The sequence below is a fragment of the Coloeus monedula genome, assembly GCF_965178545.1.
Source record: "Coloeus monedula genome assembly, chromosome: 6".
Classification (NCBI taxonomy): Eukaryota; Metazoa; Chordata; class Aves; order Passeriformes; family Corvidae; genus Coloeus; species Coloeus monedula.
The window spans coordinates 44,326,811-44,349,975 of NC_138786.1; the positions used below are offsets into that span (position 1 = coordinate 44,326,811).

At 36.2% G+C, this 23,165-nt stretch overlaps 1 protein-coding gene across 1 annotated transcript in view; it reads right to left on the reverse strand.

The window, feature by feature from the left end:
- The window catches only part of CEP128 (centrosomal protein 128), a gene marked incomplete at its 5' end in the record, with an annotated part of 104,864 nt that overhangs the window by 16,932 nt on the left and 64,767 nt on the right, over nucleotides 1–23,165 (reverse strand). Inside the window, 2 exons of the mRNA XM_082283912.1 lie at nucleotides 9,307–9,330; nucleotides 12,004–12,053. Coding sequence (XP_082140038.1) covers nucleotides 9,307–9,330; nucleotides 12,004–12,053 — 74 coding nt within the window. The remainder of the gene's footprint in view (nucleotides 1–9,306; nucleotides 9,331–12,003; nucleotides 12,054–23,165) is intronic.

The window sequence follows — 23,165 nt, forward strand, 5'->3', positions numbered from 1 at the left end:
AACAAGCAACAGCAGGTACTGACCCAGTGCACTAACGGTACTGATAAGAGGAAGAAACGCCCACTGTACTGGCTGAGGCAGTATTAATTGCATTTTACTTAACAGCAGTTCACCTCAAAAGACTGAGTGCTACTAATCTTTCTGTTTTTAAAATAAAGACTATTTACTTTATTTTAAAATAAAAAGGGACGTTCTATGTTTTCACAGAGAATAACAAAACAAATTACTTATTTTCCATGACCTAATACAAACACTTTGATGTTTAAACTGCATGTGAACAGTTAATCCTCCTATACTGATGTGTTCTTGGTAATTGATGGTTTCACACTGTCTCAAGGGACAGATCTAAATCAAAATCCAACATATTTTATTTTTAGTCTGAAAGCTGCACTGCTAAATGCAAATAAATCAGAGCAGGTTTGTATATAGTACTCCTAAAGTTTGCCTTTATAGTCAATATATTGAAAACACATAAACATAAACCAGAAACCAAACTTCATTGACTTTCAAGTACAGTACTCCTTTCTTTTCTGAGGCAGGTAAAAACAAATGGCTATCTGTATTGCACAGATATTTTTTTTTAATTAGAGTTGGCTTAAGTACCAGTTAGCTAATCCCCAAAGAATAACCATAAAAGGATTAAATGCAACGTCATTTTAACTGACTGCAATGCATGTCAGCAGGCAGTTACTCACAATTGAAATGAAAGATATAATGTTAGAGGTGATCTAAAATGACTTGTTTTTAAAATACCTTAGTGTACTGAATACCTAAATAGCAAGAATAGGATGCACCCAGCATGTTTAAAAGTATCCTTTACCTTCCCTGTTAAAATCTGTAAAACTATGCACAACCAGCTTCAATCTCCAGCTCTCCACTGATATATCATACACTTTCCTTTTACAGAAGTGGTCCTGCTTAAGAGGCCTGAGATGCTCTGCTGACTTTTATATACCAGGCAAATTCCATGACAGCTGCGACATTCTGTGAATAGTATATTATATATAGAGAGGGAACTTTCAGACAAAACAAAAAAAAGTACTTTGTATCTTTGTATTCCACGTGTATCATGACTCCAATTACACAATTGTTTGATTTCAGCATATAAAGAAGTCATTACCTATACAAAGGTAGGCAACACATGTAACTTTATCAAGTTACAAAATGATATCAAGTTACATGCTCAATTGGCTTGTTTTTCTGTATCATTGTTTCATGAGTTTTAACAAGTAAGATTTTTTAAATATTTCCTTAGTGTAGTTCAAAAACTACACTAACGAAAAACAAATGACCTTTGCTAACAAAGCATTGCCAATGTCAAACTACTTGAACATTTAATTTAGATTCCAGATGTTTCGCATGGAGTAGACCACATTTTAATTAAGGGAACTTAATGGATGCTTCCTTTCCTGTTTGCAATGACATGGACTGTCTTTCCTCTCATTCATGAGCACATGACATCCCTGTGCTAACTAGGGGAATTGTTTACATGGGAAAATATTAGAAATGTATTCTATGAATTTGTAGTTGTTTGATGCATACTAGCAGCTGGAAACATGGAGGAAACTGTTGTCTTTTGGCAAGCCAGCTTTCTGTGAATCCACAGTCAGTGCTCCAGGTACTCTGGGGGTCAACAGGACTAGTTTTTGAGAATCTATTCTTTATTTTTTGCTTACATTTTGATCAGAGACATCCAGACATAATTCCCGGAAATTAAAACAAATATAACACAAGAGGCAGAGTGTGTAAAGTAAAGCAATGTTAGTGGGAACACATTCTTAAAAGGTGTAAAGACTTCCTTGTTGCTCATCTTCAACATTATGGAGCATTGGAGGCTAAAAATCCTTACATGTAATTTATGTTAAAGTTTTGTATGCTAACAGTATTTCATCAAGCCTTCCAGAAAGCATTACAAAAATTCAATTTTCAGCCTTCATGGGAAAGAAGAAATATCGTTCCGTTTTTCAGGTGAGAAAAACTGAAGTGCAAAGAGAAGTGATTTAAACAAGGATTCACAGCAAATCAGTGTCAGAGTAGAAAAAAAATTAAGAGTCTTCCTTATGGATTTCCCTATTTTAATAAAAAGCTGCACAATAATGAGAGAAAAAAAATCTATGGTATTGATGCCTGTGGTCCTATGGTTATAATTAGATCAAATATAAAGCATTTATAGCTAAAAAGAAGGATGTAGCGGCACACTGTAAACATCTAGTCAACAGTCTGCTGTCAAACAAAATTTAACTTATTTTGTGGTATATAAAACAAACCAAGAAAAATAAAGCATCTATCTATGTCTTATCAAGTTACATTCTGTGGAAGAACTCAGATACATATTCTACAGATGAAAGGCCAACATAATTCATATAAAAAGCAACTGAGGGAGCTGGAGTCGTTTATCATGGAGAAAAGGAGACCCAGGGAGGACCTTATCACTCTCTACAACTGACTGAAAGGAGGTTGTAGCCAGGTGGGGGTTGGTCTCCTTTCCCTGGCAACCAATGTCAGGAGAAGAATAAATGGTCTCAAGCTGCTCCAGGGAAGGTTCAAGTTGGACATTAGCAAGAATTTCTTCACTGAAAGGGTTTTTAGGCATTGGAACAGGGTGCGCAGGGAGGGGGTGAAGTCACCATCCCTGGAAGTGTGCAAGAAACAACTGGATGTGGCACTTGATGCTATGGTTTAGTTGACAAGGTGGTGTTCAGTCAAAGGTTGGACATGATGATTTCAGAGGTCTTTTCCAACCTTAATGATTCTATGATTTTCTGATTTCTCAAGAGAAATCAGATGGAACTGATCAGATGGAACTCATAGGATCTCTCTTTAAAATTACATTTACATACATATACCTACTATGTTAAAAAAAAAGTGAGAACACTGTATATTACTACTCCTAGTTCAACTGAGATAAATAACTTTAGGTAACTTAAGTCTTTTGCAATAAGGATTTTTCTGAGATTTTTATTTTCTCTAATTAAAAACTGAAGGATTTTGGTTTATTAAACTTTGGCAAAAATGTTCAATATTTGCAACATGTGGAATGCATTTTCATAATTTTGAAAGGAGCTTAGATAGAGAATGTAGGGGTTGCACCAGGAACATTGCCAGCAAGTCAAGTGAGGCGATCCCTCTCCTCTCATCAGCCCACATTTGGAGTGCTGCGTCCAGTTCTGGGTTCTCCAGTACAAGAGAGACATACAAGAGTCAGTCCAGAAAAGGGCAACAAATTTTTTAAGGGACTGGAGCATCTCTCTTGTGAGGAAAGGCTGAGAAAGCTGGGATTGTTTAGTGTGGAGAAAAGAAGGCTCTGGGAGGTCTCATCATTGTGCACAAGTATCTGAAGGGAGAGTATAAAGAAGAGGGAGCCAGGCTCTCTTCAGTGCTGCCCAGTGACAAGCAGTGGGCACAAACTGAAACATGGGAGGTTCTGTCTGAACACAGGAAATGCTTTTTCACTCTGAGGGCTAGAAAGCTAAAGATGATTGTATTACAAAAATACCTCAAAGAACAAGTGAAAACCCAAATAGGAGGGGGCAGAGGATGGACAAGTAGCTGGGTATTAAACAAGAGCAATAGATACACAGGATGAGAAGACAACATCAAGGAAGAAGGGAAGAGAAAGCTGAGCATCAGGAGAAAAGAAACAGCAGGCTGCCAGCACCCTCCGGAAGCAGAAGTTACTTGGTGGTAATGAGTAGAGGAAGGACTCCGGGAAGCCCAATGAAGGGAAGTGACACACTGGCTCACCGATGAAAGGAAAGGAAAGGGCGAGGCAGGCAGGACAGAGGATCTCAAACTGCTCCTCCTCTCCTGGTCATTTTTATAAGATCAAAGAATGTCTGTGTTCCGGGAGGACCAGAAGGCCTTTGATGTAATGGTACTTTTGGCAAGACACTAAAGAATCAAAGAAAGGGGAAAAGAAAGTATTAACCCTTTGAAACAGTATTTCCTCAACATTTATACAAGGAAAGCATGAAAATCATGAAATAATCTCAAGAGCCAACAGCAAGACTTATTTATTGAGGGAAGGCACACTGAAAGAAACACAGAGAGGGAGAGCAAGCACCTAAAAATGGATGGTGTCAGTTAGTCACATAATCTCTCTGCAAAATGCATTTAGTATTGTTATCCTTTCAATTCTTGTTTTGAATTGGATGATAAACCAAAAAACTGATGCAAATTTGAGCCTGCTACTACAGGATAATAATCTAATAGCTTTTACATTGCTGAATGGATGCAGACAGAAATTTGTTTTACTGGTGTTCAAAACCTTACTTTCACGAACATAAAAATGAGTTACTACAAAACGCATAAATGTTCATGCTGAACAGAAAATTCATATTAAATAACAGTTTTGCTGAATACTTACAGCATTACTGGGATCAACCTAGATTTATGGACATTGTAACAAAAAGTTGAACTGTGTCCAGAAAACTCTGGTCCAAGTATTCTAAGAAAATGGCAACCTCACTTCTGGGTTCTCTACTGAAAGCAACAAGCTGTTTTATTGATCAAAGGATATAGAATGCATATGTTCACTGGAATAACTTCAGGATGTGGTTGATTCCAAACTAAATTTTGCAGTCTTTTATGTCAGACTAGTACTAGTAAGGCAGAGGAATATGATTTGCAGCCTATGTTCACAAAGAACTGTATGTAGTTTACAGAAACCCAGTAAAAACCCAAGCATGGCATAGTAGCAGTGTGCACCTACAAAATGCATCCTGATCTCTTTATAAGAAATAAATACACTTTCCATTGTAGCCTCATCTGAGAATACAATGCAGATTTTTTCTCAAAAAACCATACACCTTTCTCTATAAATAATACAGAGCCAAATCTTGTATGTAACAACTAAGCTATACTCAAGATTAAAGTAAATCATCTTATTTAAAGATAAATCATATTAATTCTCTTGAAATGCCAGACTACATAATTGATTACTAAAGTAATCAGGGTATTTACTTGTTAATAGCTACGAAATAATTAAATTCACTTTATTAAACAGCATTTAACAAAATAAAAAAGCCACACAAAACACATAATCTCTAGATACTCAAAACCTCAGTTTTGCTTGTACTTGTGACTCCTCTGGAACTTCTCAACAGTTGAAGGATCATTTCAGAAAACATCTTGGTTCTTCAGCTCCTTTTATATCCACTAGTGAGTCTGTCTAATTAACCTTGTTCTTCCTTACCTTCCAGCTTCTGCTCCTGTCCTGTACAACTTGCTAGAGCAAGAAGTAGTGTACCTATCTATTGAATCATACAGGAAAATTGATCTGATTGAAAAAAAAGAGCCAAAATATCCAAAAGCTTCTTCTGATGGGTACTTTTTGCTCTTAGGCTCCTTAAGGGAGTGATCAGATCATGTGTAATATCTTGAAGGAGGTTCGTGATACAGCACTTTCCTCTGGAAACAGGAGTTGGCTAAGGAAATAGAAGACCCAAGAAACTGTCTGGTACAGTAGACAGGAGATGGAGCTTCCAGCTCAAACAGACTGCTGAGAGGAGAAGGAGCTGACAGGGCACAGAGAGAGGCAAGGGACCTCCTTGTTTGCAGCAACTCACAAAATCACAGAGTTAGATTAAGGTAAGCCTGGAAGGTTAATTCACCCAGAGCTCTGAATGGAACCTGAAAGGTTCATGTTACATTCCTTTCCCAACTTTTTTTTTATTATCTAAGTTGGCAAGTTCATCACATGGCTGCTACAACAATTTTATTGGCAAGTGCAGGAGTTAGAAATGAGTCAATTGTAGAGAAATGGAGGACAGTGGGATAGTATGATAAATAGGTTCTCCTTTTCTTCTATCAGAACAATAACTTACAAATCTTCCTTTATAAAGTAGGACACATTGGAAGTATAAAAGGGAGAAAAGCTACAGAAAAAATGAAAATAAATATTTGTCATAAAACACAGACTCAATTTGCAGGACACTGTAGTATTTGCAAGCAACTACCCTCTGCCTGTGTCAAAATAGCTCTGGGAGCAGAAAGGACAAGGAACTTGTGTAGGAACCCAGAGTGCAGAGAATATTTCTCTGCCTGTTTTGAAGGGTTCTACTCCCCTGGACAACACTGTTTTTGACCTTTGTCAAGGAGGCGAGCACAGAGACGTGAATCAGTGTCAATACTGCTGTTGATGCCACAGACATCAGTTATCTTTCTGTGCAAGAACTGTGGACTGAGTCTTATGCAAAAGTGCGGGAAAGTTAATGGTATAAATTTTGGATGTAAGAGTGTGGTACAAGTTGTGTTGCAGATCAGAGATTCCCATGAGATAAAGCTGTTGAACATGAAGCTCAATTAGGTATTACACTTGTGCCTTATCATCTCACTGATTGCCTTAAGCAATGCAAGCTTTCCCAGTGAAACAACCAAAAGAAAATGTCTGGGAGACTCTGGCCAATGCATCAGGCCTAGACACCATTTGTCTAACTCACTCAAGACCAAAGAATCCATTCTCAACATGTTTGGTTGACAGCAGACAAAGGGCTACCTTCCAAACATGTTCATCTAAAACTTTCACAATTCGGTTCGAATTCAATGGAAAGTTGAGATGTTGGGACCAAATCCCTTCCCAAGGCTCCTTATGAACCTCAGGAATTGGAAATTCTTGGTTCAATAAAGATGAAGTTTTGTGTAATATTCAGTTCTCCAGGGTTGAAACAAAATAAAGTCAAAGCAACAGATGTTACTCCAAATTACAAAATATATAGAAATGCAACATCTTGGTGCAATTCAACAGTAAAGATGAACACACCATCCAACCAGGCTCCATTACAATTACCACAAGAGATGTTTCTCATTTGTAGGGACAGAATTTGGCCTGCAATCCCCTCAAATGCCAAGGGCAGTCCATGCAGTTTTGGGAAGCTTTCCTTGCTAACGCTTAACGCAGAAATGATAGAAGAACATAAGTGTAGGGAGAAAAGATTTGTTGAGCAATATAAATCTGATTGTAATGACAAATTTGCAGCTTGGAATTTTGGACAAAGGTTTACTGCAGCTCTTCTTTTACCTGGTGCTGCTGCAGGAGCAGCCTTAAGACAATTGGATCAATTGGGCTCTTGGCTAAGTAAGAACTCTCGTGCTGTCTCTCTCACACTGAGCGATATGTTAACTGATGTTCAGAGTGTGAGACAAGCAACTCTGCAAAACAGAGCAGCAATTGATTATCTTCTATTAGTGCATGGACATGGATGTGAAGAATTTGAAGGTATGTGCTGTATGAATTTGTCAGATCATTCAGAATCCATCCATGGAAGTATACGGCAATTAGAGGATGGAATAGCTAAACTTGGAGAAGAAAGCGGATCACTGTTGAACGATTTGTTCAATTGGTTTGACCTTACACCCTTATGGAGAAAAATTTTGAAGATAGGTTTGTATGTTTTAACTGTTGTTGTAATTTTTTAGTATTTGTGCCTTGTATACTCCACTGTGTTAGACGAACCACAGACCAAGCTGTCAAGGAAGTGGTTTTGGTTCAAACAGGAGGGGGAGATGTAGGAACCCGGAGTGCAGAGAATATTTCTTTGCCTGTTTTGAAGGGTTCTACCCCCTTGGACAACACTGGTTTTGACCTTCGTCCATGGAGAAAATTGCCTACCCTCTGGGAAGAATTAGAATCTACACTGGTGTGAATTAGAATATTATGTAAGATTGTCACAGGGTGAAAAATTTAGAGGATTTGGGTTTGTTAATATAGTAAATAGATAAAAGCAAAAAACTTCAAAATTGAGGATTATTGTTGTTCTCCAGACCTTCTTCTTCTTCTACTACTCCATATTCTGCAGTAGAAGTAGTTTGGGATGATTGGATAAAGAATTCTGCAGTTCCTGTCTACATGACAAAGTAATTTATTGAACATTGGTGGAAAAGTGAAAATATCTTTCGTTTTAATTTTCATTGGGTGATTTACCTGTAAAAGACTGTGTAATCTTGATAATTTGGCATTCTCCTGCATTCTCTGCTCTGTGCTATGTCTGGATCATGTTGGTAGCTCTATTTCTCTGATAAGACTTAATAAACAACTATCTGAAAGCAGAGAAGGCTGAAGGTCCCGTTCATCTCTCGGACTCCTGGCAGACTTTAAAAACTCTCCCCCATCAGGGGAGGCATAATTATGGCACGGACAGTGTCAAACTTGCAGGCAGTTAAACTCATGGTTGATGAGAAATGGATGGCAATGGATACACGCCTGACTGGTTGTCATGTAAGCAAACCATGAGTAAGAGAAGGTTCTGATCAGAATTAATGTCCTGTCAACACCTGACAGTCACACAGCACCACACGAAGTGGCAGGACACTGAATGTCAGCATTAGCTTTCTGCTTCCACAAGGCAGGTGCTGCAGCACAGCAGTCTAATTTCCAAAGGGCCTTTCATGACTGAATGAAAGCTTTTTCTAACATATTGAATACATTTTAAATATATTTTTGAAATCAGAAATTGTTTTCAGAGATGCAGAGACTATCAAAAAGAATAAAATAATAATTTGCACAAATAAATGTTAAAAATTTATATTTGCAGCATTGATTTCATCTCAGTAGTGGTTTCTTTAGATGAAATTTTCTGGATTTTTCATGAAAAGAAACTATGGACCTGATACAAACAATTTGTGATGTCTTACTGGACATTCCTACATGAGAAGAAAGAAGCATGGTTCCAAAATTATGGGGCAAGCTGAAACTCATTCCAGCTATTCCACCTGATGGACAAACTAGCTTGGGACATCTGGATAACGCATTCATGGCATGTACAGGCATGAAGTTTTGTTCTTCCAACTTAGTATCAAATTATATTAATTAAAGATTAAAATTACATTCCTTTACGCTTTTAGTGGCAGCGTTGATATGGGCAGATGAACTGATTCTGTCTGCACCTCCCAGACCAAACAACTAAGCACACAGAGCAGTCACTGAAATATTACATCTATCCCATGGACCTCAACCACTAGAAATGTTAGAAAAACAGCATCACTGGTAGGGATAAAATCAACAACATTTCTCTTCCCAGGGATGGGATGAGGACTGAACTGCACAGAAAAATTACAACACTGAAATACACTGTATTTCATGTAATGAGTACACAAGTACTGTAGTAAAAATCTACACAGAGAGGTGCAGTTCAAAATTATCACATCTTCTCTTAAAAGTAAAATGACAGTTAAAAACCCAGGACTGCAATCATTAAAAAAAAAAAAATAATCATAATTTAGACAAATTATCAGCAATGTCATTGTGGTAATGAGTATTTTGGACCAAACCACTACACTAAGGTTAGGAAATTAATTTAAGAAACTTACCATTTCTAAGGCCAGAATACGTTCCTAAAAATGAAATAGAAGATGCCGTTAGAAAGCAAGGAATATAAACACAGTGTCAGTCAAAGAATGGTAAATAGGATTCATTTTGGGTGTTTGGTGGTCACACGTACAGGTTTTTGTAAAAATCTCACTGAACAGGAACCGTTGTACTTATTGGATGTCTAACCTTTCTATACTACTCCACTTAGTAGTTTGTCCCAAAAAGAAGAAACCACCCAGAAACAAGGTAAGAAGGGATTTGAAAAAAATTACTCCACAATACATTTTTTCAATTAGTATATTAGGTTTTCAGTATTGTTTATTTTACTCTTACATATCCCAAAGAATGATTTCTTTTTTTGATCATCTCAGACTGTAAATCTAGCATGTTTTGGAATTCATGTCGTCTTAGCATCAGGCTTAGTTTTCTTTTACACATTTCCTTAGACAACTAAAAAAGTAAATTCCATATCATTATTCTTTCATCCAGAAATAGCTCTGAATAATGTTTTATTAATAACAGGATGACATTAGTCAAACAAATAAAACAAACTTGTGTCAGTTTTAATCCAGCACAAAATACAGAGAACCCAGAATTAGCTAATTTATTGCATATATTTTAATATTCTTCTCCCATTGCAAAGTATTTTTAAGAAAAATATGAAGCTATTAAAATCAAGATACTGTACTCTGGTACTATATCCTGACTAGGTATGGTATTTTAAGTAATCTGACAAAACACATATTCAAGCGCTTAGATGAGCCCACATTCAAAGTACATAACCATTAAGACATTACAGGACATCTTACCGTACTCAAATATTACTCAAATTTTTCTCATGAAAGGTAGTATATCACATGCTAAAGTCTTTATTCCTTCTCAGAAGCAGGTCTGAGATACAGAGTATTTTTTCGTACATCAGAACAAACTTATGACAAAAAATATGCTAAAAACTCAGAAATTTTTATTCTGAGATGTTTGTTCCTCCACAAAATTGCAGTGGCAAACACTCATTTTTAAAGATTCTGAAACAAAACACACACTCATTACCATAAAAAAGATGGTATTTACAGATCTCATACATTTTTGGTGATAATGAACAACAATTCAGATATAATTTTTTTCACTTAAAGAGGACTACTTTGAAAAAAAAGTCTTAGAGTGAGTAGAACAGTTCCAGTGATAGAATAAATAGTGTTTTCAAAATGACTCATGCGTTAAATAAAGTGCATGGTATAGTTATCAAATTCTAAAAATATAATAAACTCTTACAATCTCACCAAACAATTTTCTGAAGACGAGCATCTAATGTATTAGGAAATTTACCATAGATAATTTATACACTACTTGACTGTGAAAGCACAGATATCTGAAGGAAGAAAAAACCACATCAAGCATTTGAATATAAAAACAGCACTACAGAGCACTTCAATTCGCTACAATTCACACACTCAACCAGAACTGCCAGTTAGGGAAAGGAATAAAGCAATTTAATCAGTCAGGCAGGCACATATAGCCATACAAGACACTACCATGATGCAACTTCCTGAAGTCTAAAATTACTCCTCATTCAGTCAGAAGTAATATCATTAGAACAATTTGTCAACCATAAAGCTTCACATGAAAGCAGATGCAGAATTGCTTCACATGAAAGGAGATCTTTTTACATTGATGTAACTAGATATGCACCTGTGTAAACTGCTTGCGCAGACAAGCTCCCAGCCTTGTTGAACTTGAGCTGCCAGAAAGCCAGGCCAAGATTTTTGTTTGAACAGGAAACAGCTGGATTGGTGTGTTGTGTAACTTTTGGGTCTTGCAAGTTGTCTTTTCTTTCTGGAGCAAACTGTTTGTACTCTAACTTCTTTGATACTTCTAGCCCTCAAAATGCCTTCTATTTATTATATGAGAAGGCTTATCTTCAAACAAACTCCTATGGTCAAAACTCAGATCAATACATAATTTCATTTTCCTTATGAGCGTTATCTTCATCAGTTCCCTCACAAATGCCCTGCTTTCAGTACACTTACAGAATGCTGACTCATTGATAACCTCCATATTGTATGTAAACTTTTTTTTATATTCATATTGGGAATTGTTTGCAGCAATTTGTTGTTAAAAATTTCTTTTTTTCTCTCTGTATTCTGAAGAATACACACATTACCCTCCCTCATAGCCTCCTGAGCCTCACAATTCAGACATTCAAGCCTGTTTTTGCTTTCTTAGCCATTTCCATTTGAAAGGAGTATGTTTTATTTGACTGTAAGGCTTAAATACTATTCCAAAGCCGAACTTAGGGTAAATCTGACTTTCTAAGTGCAACTTGAAAGTTCTTAGCACAAACAGCCTTACTGCTAGAAGGATTTATAATATTCTATCAGGTCCTAGCAAATATTGACAGGTCCATTCTTCCTCAGAAAGGTGGTTATGAACATTTAGTACTTCTGAGGCTTTAAATACTTACTTAGAATACTTTACTTTCACAAAAGAAAGTAACGCAGCCCAGAGAATTTAACCCAGCCAGTGAAGAAACTCAGCAGTGAGTATTACTAGCTATTGGGTCTTACTTGTCTGCATATACTTCCAAATCTGAATTCATGCTACAAGGCAGTTCAGAAAATCATAATGCTGCAATACAATTTGGTAATTTTAAGAAATTTAACAAAAAATGTAGCTAGCTAATTGAGCAGAAAATATACCTGGAGAGCTCCCATTTCTTCCTCTTTTCTGTGTGTCTTCTCTAGTAGCTCTGCAAAATGAAAAATAGAACTTGTAAACTCAACTTTCTGTCTCATGGCCTGATAGAAAAAGCACCATGTAAAATAGTCATTGAGTTTTTATTTTACAGCTTTCACAACACCCCTTTTCAGCTGATTAAATAACAGATGAAATGTGTCAGTGATATGACTGTTTCCAAGCATGGGCTGTTGAGGTGACTAAAAAACAGCCACAAGAAAACAGAAAGACAATTTGACTGGTGGGGGAAAAAAGGCTTTCAGATTCACAGACAAACTTTTCTATACTGAAATCAATCTTCTGGTGTATTTTTAGAAATGAATGAAAAAATCAAAGAGATTCTTTCTAAAGATTGACTAAAACAGACTGTCAAAGCTACACAATTATATATGAAAAGTTACTGTAGAATACTGCAGACTATTTTGACTGACAATAATTACCTCCTCTCACTAAACTGGAACAAATTTGCTAAGGAAAATAATTCACTGTGACAAAATATTAGAAAAGTTTCTTATAGTCTTTATAACATAAAATCCTAGTATCTCATATTGTCACATGTGCCAATTATAGACATTGGCACATATATGCACATATGTAACATTTCACATTAGAAATTAATTTTGTTGGAATTCTGTGGCATATGTTGCGAGTTGCTTTTCTCTTATTTCATTCACATAGTTTTATGATTAAAATTATGTTTTTGATAAATTGCAACATATTTAGAATTCTGGGAAACCTTAAAGTTATAACCTTATAAAGAGCAGGAAAAACAAAAAACCATGCTGCAGGCTTATTACTATTTTAACTATCAGAAGTTCACTCAGGAGTTTTGCATGAGAAGAGTATTGCTTTATCTAAGCCAGAGACTGACTTTGAATTCAGATATGCTCCAGTTTGCTAGCAAATAGGAGAGTTACGAGATTATGAAACTGCCTTGACAACATCAGGACTGAATTCTGACTGTCAATTCCCTCAGTATGCAAGGAAGAACAGCTAATTGAAAGTACCTGTGTTTACTTCCTTAAAAAATAAAGTTCACTGATACTTAACATAGTCATAAAGATAAGCATCAATGATTTACAATAGTAGCTACATAAAATATTCTACTGATATTAATTTGTCATCTTTCCTTTATATCGCTAATCTTTTACTTTTCTATCTCCTTCTCTTGTTACAAAGCCTCCCCATGAGAACCCCAACCCTCTGTTTTCATAGCTTATTATTAATTTCTGATTGCATGTAGATTGAGACTTATTTCCAAGCACCAGCCCTTTAAAAGGGATGTAGATAACATGCAAAAAACTTTAGTTAATTCTTTCACAAGCTGAGAGATTGACTTGCTATTCTTTCTTCATAGCTTCTACACAACTTTTTCCAAATCCTTTCTTAAAATTAGTAAAATTACCGTTTCTTCACTTTGTTTTGGTGCATTTATGTTTTTCTGCATTATTCTTTGGTATGCTTTTCAGTCCAATGATTCAACTGACATACAAATTACTGTAGCCAAATGTGCTGCCATCAACATTAGTACAAGAATTTTGGGTTGAAAAGTAGCTGCCCAGTATGTTTTCCTAGGGTATACTCCAGTATTATATGTAAGTTGATAAACATTTTTAGTGTAATACTAGCTTTAAAAAAATTTAGGAGTGAGGAATAGGTCTATGAGAAAAGGGTGGGAAGCGAAAAATTCATCCCCATGTTCCACCTGACCAAAACCCCTAAATTAGTGTACTTGACTTTGCTTTATTTTCATTCTAATGTAGTAACTAAGATTCTATTGTACAGACATTATTGTTCTAAGTGAAAAGGTTGCTATTACAAGGTTCCTTTCAAAGATCTTCTACAAATGTAAAGTAAGTTGAACTAATTTCTGCCAACAGTCTCTAGATTTGAAAGTTCTGCATCTCAAATTAGGGTTATCTAGAATCCATTTACTTTATTGTTCCCCTGCCTACATCAGCTGTCCCGCAGGACGCTTCATAAAACTCTGTCCCTGGAAGGGCAGGCAGGTATTGAAGGGCAGGCAGGTGTTATTTAACTGACAAAATATACACCTGCACAGAGCCATTCTTAATGAACATATATTTGAAAATCAAGTTCTGCATTTCAACTGATGATTCCATTTAGTATTCTATCTAAAATAATGACGTTTTCTCCAAAGCTAAAGTAAAAAAAATTAAAATTAAAGCAATCTATATTAAACAGCTACAAAAAAGCCATATATAGCATATTATATCATTCTTCTGGACATTTACAAAGATAGAATAACTTTGCATATTTGATCTGAAAAGCTCTGTTGATTTGTTTTATCATTTGTACAACACTTCCCCTATTTAAGTTCTTATGCAAACTTAAATATGTTTTATGTTATGTGCCAGAAAATAATGTTGCAATAAATTTAAGAGAATGCATTGTGTCTGCAACAGACTAGGTCACTGGCCCTAGTGGAGGCTCCTTTCATCCATCCTATGAACAGCTTCTGAGTTTCTCCAATTAGAATTTTGTTCATAAAGGAAGTTGCACAGTGGCATGGGTTGCTACAACAATCCTGCTATCATCTTCTTTCAAGGCCTAATGTAACCACAGGGTACTTGGGGTTTTTTCAAAGCAATGCATCATTAGTCTCACGGGGCACAGACCACATCCATTTATAAATTTACTAGAAGAAATAGCATTATTGAAAAAGGCACCTTTAGGCATTGATGGCTCTTCTCAAAAGATGAATAATACATGGAAAAAGACAACAAGATAAATGAAATGTAGAAATAATGATATTCATTATTACTTTTTATTTCTAGCTAAATATGAAGCTTACAACCCAATAAGGAACTATAAGCTAAAACTATTAAAAAATCACATATATTTCAGGTATTTAAAACTGCTCAAAATCAACAAGCTCAGGATATTGTCTGCAAAATTAGGGATCATACTTTTGGGCAGTTATACAAAAACAATTTATTTACAGTGCTTAAATCCCAAATCATTTAAAGATTATATCTCACTGAGCTATAAACATTGAGTGTCCTTGAAGTTACACTACAGTGACTTAGATTTGACTAATGAAACTTACAGGAAAAATACAGCTTATGATTTAAAACATCCTGCCAGAATCATTATCTCTTGCAGTTTGCCTGACACTGAACCACCACAGTACGCTGCAAAATAATGCAAATACTAACCTGGAGATGCAAGTTATATATTCCATCATACCACACAGATAAGTGAGGAAAAAAGGGTATGCAGTTATTTGAACAGGTTTTTTTTCCACAAACACCCCAGTTGTAATTTTTACTGCTGGTGAAAAGTATCAGAAAATAAATTGAGGAGCAGGTATTTACTGACTGAAACGAATAAAATGCAACAGTACTATCTTATTTTTACTAGCTGATCCATTAATACGCCAATACCTACCTAGAATGTTAAAACTCCTTCATCAACTAAAATGTTCAACTCCTTTATCTCTGTGCTGGGTGTAACAAAGGTGGGAAACAGGACATTGACTTTATATTAATTGGAGCAGCAACTTCTTGATTTCAAACACTGCATGACCTCCCATTTTAAGAAACCGAAGATAATGATAGACAACATTCCTCTTCACAATCTCAGAGAAGACTGACATGCCAGAGAAAAGTCTACAAATTGGACCAATACCACATTTTTACGTTCACCTTGTTCCAGCCAAGGGGATTGCACAAATATGGAAGTGTACACAGAATCAATTTTTACAGTCACTGAGATCTACTCATACAGTGAAAAATCCTAAAATGTGATTCAGAGTACTCTGAAGTTGACACTCACACTACAATTCAGATTTGCATTCATAGGTAATATGCTGTAAACTATCCTAGATATCTGTAGGCTGATGGTAGATTTGACTCAATACTCTCACTGCTCTGAAGCAGTTGCAGATCACACAGGGAAACACAGAACAACTCACACAGCACAAAAAATACAGCTACTATGTGGCATTAAAGCAAGAAATATAGGTTATTACCAGAAAAGAAGGGCAGTTTGGAAAAAATTGTCAGCATGATTTTTGCATCATCCAGCTAAGAAAAGCTCTTCTCCAAAACACAAATCAAGGCTTTCAGTTATATACTAGCAAAACTATTTTGGATTTCCCAAAGTTTGTAACCCTAGATATTGAGGTTTTAAGTTACGTAAGTGTATACCAAACTCTTGAGAAATCACTTAGTTAGACACCCTGATAATATTACCTTTAAATTTGCTTTGATCATAAAAATGTAGGGTTTTTTTATTTCAAGTATTTGCCATTATTCTCACTTCAAATACGCATCCCACAGCTTTCAGTTACCGTTTGGATATGTCTCCCACAAAACTGCTGAACAGATAATGCAGCATTCCTGTAGCTGCACAAGGCAGCCAAGTGGGTTTCCATCAAGTATGAAGGAATTTTCAAGCAGCTGAGTAAACCAGTTTCTCTCAGCTAAAAATTACTTACCTTGCTCACATCTACACAGCCAAGTTTAACCACATATTATACCACTTACAAGTTCTTCCCTTCACACAATGAATCTGACATGAAGGCCCTATTTTGGGGGTGAATCAAGATGTTTCTAGCCGAACCAGTTTAACCAAAGTGTTTCACAAGATAGAGATATAGATAGATAGATATAGATACATATATTCATGGCTAGTAGAGGCAGAACAACTGCAGTTTTTCCCTGTACCAGTGTTAGGTTGTGATGAATGGCTTCATAGTACTGTGACAACTGTCACAGTCTAGAAACACTCAGTACTGAAGGATGTTTCAATGAGGCTGAACCTTTGTACTGTCAGGCCAGACACCACAAATCACCCTGGCACTAAAACAACTGAGATGTAAAACAGTACTGTCACATGCTTCACACTATTTTAATTGAAATATGACTTGCCACACATGCAAGCCATTAAAGGAATTTCTACATAACCATATTATTATGATCTTAAAAGAGCTTTAGAGAAATAGGTATTTCTTAGTACATTAATTTTTGCTAGTGTGGAACAAGGCCCATAAATTACTAGTATTTCAAAATGTGTTTACGTAATCCCAAGCAAGATTTTAAAAAAAAATCAAAAAACCCATAGGTTGCAAGTGATTTTTAATACTGATTAGAGCTTTCTAGTCCATTAGCAAACTGTTATATTAACATTGAGCACATTCCACTGTCTTTAAAGATTTTAGTTCTGTTTCCACCACTGCAAGCAATGCAGTATTCATGATCATCAAGACCAGAACAGCTATTCATCTGTATCTAAATCAATAGTTTTCTCACCCACATTTAAAAAGAGCTCCAGACTTAAAAGAATACCATTTTAAAAAAGGGATTCCCTTTTGCAATATTCTTTGCCTCTTTTGCTGCTAGCAATTTATTAGCTACTGCAGTTGTTAGCAAGTAACACAGTCAAGACTTCAAAAGAATATACCTTACACAAAACTTCTAAGTTTTTTTTTAATTCGTTCATTCTTTTTATATCTTTTAGGTATACACTTGTATTTTTACTGTGTAAATTCAAAGCAGATTCTTGAAGCTACAGTAATGCATTTGCTTACCTTAACCTGAAGCAGCACCCCTAATCATAACAGAAAAAGAAATAGAAGATAGGTGTCAGAAGCTAACAGAGATAGAAACAGTTCACTGTTCAGATTCCCTAAAAGACTTAACTACCATACAGGAAACGGAACATACTCTTTTCTTTCTATTCCCTGAGGCTTAGGTAGGTCTGATGTACTGAGGCAAAACTTATAAACATTTGCATCTCCAGTCTGGACTGGTCTATACTTCTTCATTTGCAAAGAAGATAATTACTACTGGGGGAAAAAAAAGGATAGCTTATAGAAAGGAAATGTAATCATTTGGGGGCTGTGAGGGACAACAGAGAAGTGCAACTTAATCTTCTCAGAGAATTTCTATTCAAGTCATATTCATGACTTTTACAAGACTTCTAGGAATGAGTGATACGTTACCGGGTTAGGCCTAAAATCATGCAGTTTATATCTAACTTCAGACAGAAAGCATGAGCAGGCAGGGGGATAAAAAATGTTAATATTATTTACTCTAATGGCAGCTTCCAGAAATAAGCATCTGAGAACACCTAAGCATCTGAGAGAAACAGGACTACATCTGGACCATCCATGACCTAGCTGACCTCCATAAACGTGACTATTTCTTTAAAAAAACTTTAAAAAAATATGTTAATGGCAAAAAGCAGTGCACAAATAACACTGGCCTATTACAGGATGTATCCCTCACAAACGGACAGAGACAAAGCAAAGATGTTGAGCTGGGGTCCCAGTGCCCTGAGCTGGAGAACCATGGCTGTGAGAACAATAAAACTCCCGGCCAATCCCGAACTTGTGTGGGATTTGCTGCTCCTGGATCTCTAGAAGTCTATGGGGCCTGATGGGATTCTTTCAAAAATACTTACAGAGCTGGCTCATGTCATTGTGAGGCCTTTCTCAATGATTTTTGAGCAGTCTTGGGAATCTGGAGAGGTCTCAGTTGACTGGAAGTTGGCAAACGTTATCCAGATTTTCAAGAAGGGCAAGAGGATGACCACAGCACCCATGGAAAGTGACCTGGAAGTCCTGGTTGATGGCAAGTTGAACAGGAGTCAGCAGTGCCCTGGCAGCCAGGAGGGCCAACCCTGTCCTGCGGGGCATCAGGCACAGATAGCATCACCAGCCAGGCAAGGGAGGGGATTGTCCTGCTCTGCTCTGCAGTCGGGTGGCCTCACCTTGAACCTTGAACACTGTGTGCAGTTTTGGGTGCCATAATATAAAAAAGACAGGGGGCTACAAAGATGGTGAAGGGCCTTGAGGAGAAACTGCACGAGGAGTGGCTGAGGTTGCTTGCTCTGCTCAGCCTGGAAAAGAGGAGGCTGAGGGGAAACTTCATTGCAGTTACAACTTCCTCATGAGGGGAAGAGGAGAGGAAGACACTGATCTCTTCTCTCTTGTGACCAGTGACAGGCCTGAGGGAATAACACGAAGCTGTATCAGGGGAGGTTGAGGCTGAATATCAGGAAAAAGTTCTTCACCCAGAGGGTAGTTGGGCACCGGGACAGATTCCTCAGGGAAGAGGTCACAGCATCAAGCCTGACAGAGTTCAAGGACTGTTTAGACAATGCTCTTGGGCACATGGTGTGATTTTTGGGGCTCTTCTGTGCAGGGCCAGGAATTGAACTCAGTGATCCTTGTGGGTCCCTTCCAACTCAACATATTCTATGATTCATTGAACATATGTGTTGTTTCGGACGCCAGAATATTTTGGGACAATGAGTTTCTGTAATTGAAGCATGTATTGCGTAAAAGAAAAAGTTTCCTTTTGTTTCTAACATGATATCTGGACTGCCAAAGATTTTTTATATGTATAATTCCTGCTTCTAATTTACTTCCTTCAATAAGTCTTCCTCGTGTTTCATCCTGATATTTCTCTTTATTTCCTTTTCACTTTGATTGGTATTGGATGTAGATAATTTGCATATGAATATCTCTAACACTTCATTTAGAAAACCTCTTCCAACTTTCCACTTGTCCCAAGAAGCAGTCTAAAATTCTCACTGGTTTTATAATATCTCTGTACCTGTCATTACCTGAACTATTACAGTGTCTGCCTTACAGTGAATTCAAAAGTTCAAGAGTGGATACATGTATATTCAAATACACAGCTTAAATACACAAGATATTTGGCCGAGTTGCTGTAGCCTCTTCTACAGTCCAAATATGATTGCATTGTAAAAGTTTTCTGAACATGAGATTAAATATATTAAAAAAACTAAACTATAAGGTTACCAATCAAAAAATTGTAGGTCCCAATGTGCTGTATTTTAAGAGGCTTTTATCAAAAGAATGAGAATTTTTTTTTCTAAAGCTTACATGAGATTTTTTCTATCTATTCCTGGCTCCCCACTATTCCTGGGAAATTTTCTGTGCTTTATTTCAACATGGCTAAAGAAAATATTTCTCTATCTTCTGACGTGAAGTTCAAAGTGCACTGAAATCCATGCAAAATATTCCTATGAACTTATGAATACAAAAGGTGACCACAGCCCAAAACTTCATTATGTCTTAGCAACTGCATAACTTATGAGCTGGGATAGAGATTATGTCTATTATATTTGCTTAGGACCATATTGATTCCAAATTGAAACTACTGCAGGAGGAGTATGAGGGAGGGTTGTGAATATATATATATATGCGGTTAACACATCTTGAAGCACAGCTATAAGCATTCTGTTGTTTTCCTTTGAATGACGCTTATGTAGCAGCAGACATACTGTAGAGGATTCCAAAAGCTCCTGAGGGACCTTAGGGTTTCTAGTTAAAAAAAACAAATCACTGAAGAACAACTTCCCAAAACAAGCATCACTTCCTAGATGCTTTAGTAAGTTCCAGTAAGTTTAATTAAGAAACAGTGACACAGACAAATAAGAAGGCTGACCTTGAAGTGATAAAATAAAAATGTCTTGTTCTGATTGAAAGACAATTTCATTATGAAAATGTAATCAAGGACCAGGTCCTCTAGCTCTGTGGGGTTGCACTTACTAAGGTGTGTATATTTATTTATCATCAAGTTGTGTGTGTGTATATATATATATATATATATATGTATTTATTGTCAATAAATAAATATACATATATTAGGGGGGTATGCTCACAACTTTTTCACTGATGGCGCACGCAATCAAAATTTGGATACTAGTGCTCAGTATTCAGAACCTTGAAACAATCTCACTTCTGAAGTAGGCAGACTATGGCCGGCAGTTAGCATTCAGAATTTGATTTTTTTCAATAAAGGCATTTAGTTTTTATACAGCTGAAATGCTTTCTAGCCTTCTACTCCAAAATTCTTTCTCCTTTATACATCAAGCAGCATACACCATAATGCATAGAATTGAGAGGAAAAAAGCAAAGTTCAAGTAAAAGCAAGGTCTAATGAGAAGGGTGTCTATGGGAAGGGAAACTGTGTGGGAAAAATGAGGAAGAGAAGAAGGGACAGAACAAGAATGTGTGGCTTATTACTCAAATACAGGCTCTCCTATGAGCAGCGGATCATATCTGGAGACCTTACTGTATCTTTTGAGCCACTAGTGATTGGTACCAACTAATCTTGAAGTGGCAAACACATCTTCGTATCTAGAAGAGAACTGTCAGTATGTTAATACAAATCTTTACTATTTTTTATCTAGAATTATTAGTGTCTTCTCTAAACAGCTGCCACTATTAGAAATTCAGAGGTGGTAACCCAGGTATTGCTTGCTCTCTAAAGCAATGTCCAAATAAGCAAGCTGAATTCCAGCCAGAATAGAATCAAGGATCTCTTCTAGAGAGATGTTATATCACAATTAACACAGCTGGGATAGCAATACAGCTATTAACTCACAGTGAGACACAACTGAAGAGCTATAGAAAACATTCTGTTTGCATTATTTGCTCAACTCTTCTCTACAGACATGTAAAAGCATATAAAAAGCATATAAAGTCAGACCACCGGAATTTCAGGCAGACTCATTAATCAATCAATTGTCTCAGTCTTAGCAGCCACTTTTCATTGCCAGGAATACAAAATCTCCTATCTGAGTGTCCTTGCACTACAGACTTTAATCTGCTTCACTGCTGTAGGATGATACCACCACCATAGCTTTTCTTATTGAAGCCTTTACTATGCCATGATTCTACTGACAAAAAAAACCACTGCAGGCTAAAATTTTCTCTATGCCTCTATTTAACAATTTCTCAAAATTTTCTTTTAATATACATATTTCACACTAAATTAATAATTTAGACAGAAATAAGAACTTTCTTCTCTGAAAATATGAACTACAGATATCAAGAATGGTACAACAACAAAAAAAACCCCAAACATGAACAAAATCATGGAAAATTGATCCAGTAAATCAAAAAGTTTATCTGAAAGGCATGGCTTCTGCCATGAAAATTAAAATGGGACACACCAGATACCAAAAATGCAGTTGACTTTTTTTTCCCATTACCTTTAATTAATGCCTCAGTTAGATGGTTTGAAAATGGCTTGGGAGTTTCAGAATGTTGACATCTTCTGATTATACATTACCTAGTTATAAAAACTATATCCCCAAATCTGCTGCAACCAGAAGGTTGATGTGAAAATTAAAAACAAGTCATACAGTTGTTGGTTGAATCTTTGCTCAAATTAAATATCATTTAAATATCATTAAATATCATTAAATGATATTAAAACAACCCTAATAATTGCAATTACTCTTATCTTGTAACATCCTTTGTGTCAATACCACTTTTTTTTTTCATTTAACATGCTTAATGATAAAAAAAGTAGGAGAGAATATAGAAGGAAAAGCCAGCATTGTTACCGTCTATGCCCTCCTCTTACATGAGCTAAGGAACATTGTCCTGTAACTGCACTTTAAACACAAAATCCAAATCTCAAACAATAACAACAGTGAAATCCCTGTAGTCATTATAGATTCTGGATTATGCCTTTTATTTGCAGGCAAAAAGAGCAAAATTTTTTTAAGTGCAAAACAAACTTTACTCATGGCAAAACTTCTAGTACCATTAAATGTAGTAATAAAATATTAATGTAATTTCGGTAACAGAGAAAGTAATTTCAAATTCCATCTTGCTTATTATCAAAGATACATATGCCAAAAAGAATTTGTTAACACACATACACATGGTATTCAACAGTTACACACTAGAGTTGGAGTATACTGCTATGCTTTTCTTTTGGCTACTATCTACTGAAACATCTATCAAAAGACTCAAGTTCTTCTTTCAGACTATTACTAGGCTGTCATGACTTGACTAGAACAACAGAAATCTTTGCAGTTATAACTATGCAGAATTTCTTATGAGGAAAAAAAAAGATTTAAAACCCTAAAAATAAAGCTAATTGAGGAAATAATTGAGATTTACTAAATTTAGAAATTATTCCGACACTAGAAACTCAAACAAAACACAAGCCATAGTGACATTCTGAATTTCTGCCACTAAGCTTTGTGTCATGATTATTAATGCTTCTAAGGCTTTAAATGCCAATTACTTGATTCTACTTCTAGATGAAACTGTTATCATGTGTATAGGTGTTCATTAGTCATGCAGCAGTAACACAGCCAATCAGTG